At 67.9% G+C, this 2,834-nt stretch overlaps 1 protein-coding gene across 1 annotated transcript; it reads left to right on the forward strand.

Moving 5' to 3' along the window:
• The first annotated feature begins 363 nt into the window (after positions 1 to 363).
• Positions 364 to 1,603, forward strand: PHLDA2 (pleckstrin homology like domain family A member 2). The gene is made up of 2 exons (XM_036862384.1): positions 364 to 963; positions 1,227 to 1,603. The coding sequence occupies exon 1, from the start codon at positions 557 to 559 to the stop codon at positions 950 to 952; it is 396 nt and encodes a 131-aa protein (XP_036718279.1). The 5' UTR covers positions 364 to 556; the 3' UTR covers positions 953 to 963; positions 1,227 to 1,603.
• The last annotated feature ends 1,231 nt before the right edge of the window (positions 1,604 to 2,834 follow it).

Consider the following 2,834-nt stretch of genomic DNA (forward strand, 5'->3'; position numbering starts at 1 on the left):
GAAGGGTCTCCCCGGGGGCGTGGGAGGAACTGGGGCCGCGACTGCATCTGCCCAGCGAGCGGCAGGGCTGGGTGTCGGGGCGCCTGGAGGGTGGGGGTCTGGGCCCCGCCGTCACCGCGCCCCGGGCCGTCCCCGGCCGCGGGCGCTTCCCGCGGCTCCCCGGCAGTGAGTCACCGCGGGCAGGGCGGGCCGCAGCGCATTCCTCCGTGGGGCCGGCGTCCGGGGCGGGGTGGGGGCCATTGAGTCGCCCCACGGGGCCGGGGGGCTGGGGCGCCGGGGGAGCGGGGAAGGGGGGCGCGGGCAGCAGACAAGGGGAAGGGGGGCGACCTCGGCGACCTGGGGTGGGGATGCGGCGCGCAGCCCCGGGGTGGCCAGGCTGGGGGGACCGGGGCGGGCTGGGCCCAGGAAGGGGGCGCGGGGCGTGGCCGAGAGGGGGCGTGCCGGACCGAGCGCGCGGGGCGGGGCCGCTATAAACACGGCGCCGGGGAGCCAGGGCTCATTGCAGCGGCCGCCACCGCCGGAGCGCCTTCGCCTCTGCCAGCTGCACCCGGCCGACATGAAGACCCCCGGGGAGGTGTTGCGCGAGGGCGAGCTGGAGAAGCGCAGCGACAGCCTGTTCCAGCTGTGGAAGAAGAAGCGCGGCGTGCTCACCCCTGAATGCCTGAGCCTGTTCCCCACCGGCCCCGGCGCGCGCCCCAAGGAGCTGCGCTTCCACTCCATCCTCAAGGTGGACTGCGTGGAGCGCACGGGCAAGTACGTCTATTTCACCATCGTCACCACCGACCGCAAGGAGATCGACTTCCGCTGTGCGGGCGAGAGCTGCTGGAACGCGGCCATCACACTGGCGCTCATCGACTTCCAGAACCGCCGCGCCCTGCAGGACTTCCGCAGCCGCCAGGAGCGCGCCGCGCCCGTCGGGCAGCCCGAGGCCGGGACGGCCCGCGCGCCCTGAGTGCCGCCGCGGTGAGTGCCGCCCGCCCGCCGGACGCGGTCCTCGGGGAGGATGATTTCGACCTCGGACGTCGTGGGGAGGTCCTGCCCCGTCTAGGGGACGCTGTCGAGAGGGGACTGGGGGCCTCGCCAACGCGGCGCGGCTGGGGCGCGCGGCAGGAGCCGTCGCTTGCCCCTTCCGTGTCCGGGCCTCGGGAGACCAACGGGCTGGACCCCGGCTCGCTCAGCCGCCGGACTCGGGCACAGCTCCCTGAACCTGCCCCCTCTCCCCACAGGAGCCACACACTGGACGAGTCGGGCCGGACGCGGGCCGCGCCGGCAGGAGCTCAGGGAATGCCCAGAGCGGCGGAAGCCCCGGCGGCCCCCAGCCACCGACCACGGCGAGGACAGAGGCCGGGGCTGCGTCCCTGCCCGGCAGAGAAGGACCCTCCCGTGCGGAGCCGCGGAGCCTCGCCCCCGCTGTGCGGGTGCATTAAATTATTGGACTATCTATGTATTTATTTTGATGGTATTTGTGTTAAAACCATCTGTCTTAATATATATACACATACATATGTATATATATATGTGTGTGTGTGTGTGTATATATATATAATGTGTCCATTCCAAATAAACTACCTGACTTGTTCTCTTTTCTACCAGCCGGTGTGGTGCAGTGAGCTTCCTGCGGGAGGCCAGTGGGTGGCCCCTTCCTTCAGTGTGTGTTGGTTGGGGGGAGCGGCCACCCCAGGTGTCTGAAGGGCAAGGAAATGCTCTTTGAATGAACACTGTTATCTGCCGGACCCTGGCCGCACCGTCTCTGGAGGCGGGGAAGTGCCCTGGGGGTGGCCCTGACTTCCGCTCCCGGGTGTGGAATGGGGAGGACAGGGCCCGGCTTGCTCCCGGAAGTCACTCACAAAATGGCCCTGTGAGGTCATCATGCCTCCCCCATCTGAGCTGCTCCGGCACTCGGTGGGGTACCCAACCCCAGCTGCCCCCTCCCGCCCACCCGCCCAGCCCCCTGGGAGGAAGCCTTCAGCTCCTCGGGCTGCCCCACCCTGCCTGACGTGTAGGGCCAGCAAGGTGGGCAGTGCTCTGGGCCAACGGGAGACAGGCCTGCACCATTTCTGCCGGCGTGGCAGGAGGCTGAGGCCTCCGAGTGGCCCGGGATGTGATATCAGGATGGGGAGGCCTGAGGTCCTGACAAGCGCGCAGCTTCTGCCCTTCCTGCCCGCTGGGACACTGTGCGTCCAGGGTTGCCCCCAAACCCCCGGGATCCGGAGGGGAGGGGTGCCCCTCCACCCGGAAGGGCTGTGGGTGATGAAGAAGCCTAGGATGGCAGAAAGGGACAGGACGCTGATCCTGGCCTGGACAGGGGACCTTCATTTCACCTTTGTGGCTGGAGGGAGCCAGGTGTGGGGGGCAGAGGTGAGGGGAGTGAAGGACCAAAATTGGGCCCTAATGTCAGTCACTTACCCTTGATGGGTGGGGGGGGGGCACCATCACAGGCCTCCTAACCGGGTGGCAGGGGTCAGACTGGAGAGGGGCTGTCCCTCTGCTGGGAGGCCTGCAGGAGCCTGGGTGCTGGGTCCAGAGAAGAAACCATTCCTGCCATGAATTTTCTCCTCAACAGCACTGTGAAGCCCCTGTGCAAATGGGGAGGGGGCTCCTTCAGAGAGTAGAAAAGACCAACCCCAGGGTGCGCCCCCATGCTGCCCTACCCTGGAGACCTCTCCCGCCAGACCCTCTGGGCGAATGACCAAAGTCAGAGGGTGAGACCCCAGTTCCTGACGGGGCTCAAGTGGAGGCGGGGTCCGGCCTGAGCACTTGGGCCGGGAGGGTGGGCGGACCTTGGCTCTCTGAGGCCCCTCCAGTTGGGACATGGAATTCTGAGGTTGGGGTTT

Source organism: Balaenoptera musculus, chromosome 8 (assembly GCF_009873245.2).
Source record: "Balaenoptera musculus isolate JJ_BM4_2016_0621 chromosome 8, mBalMus1.pri.v3, whole genome shotgun sequence".
NCBI lineage: Eukaryota > Metazoa > Chordata > Mammalia > Artiodactyla > Balaenopteridae > Balaenoptera > Balaenoptera musculus.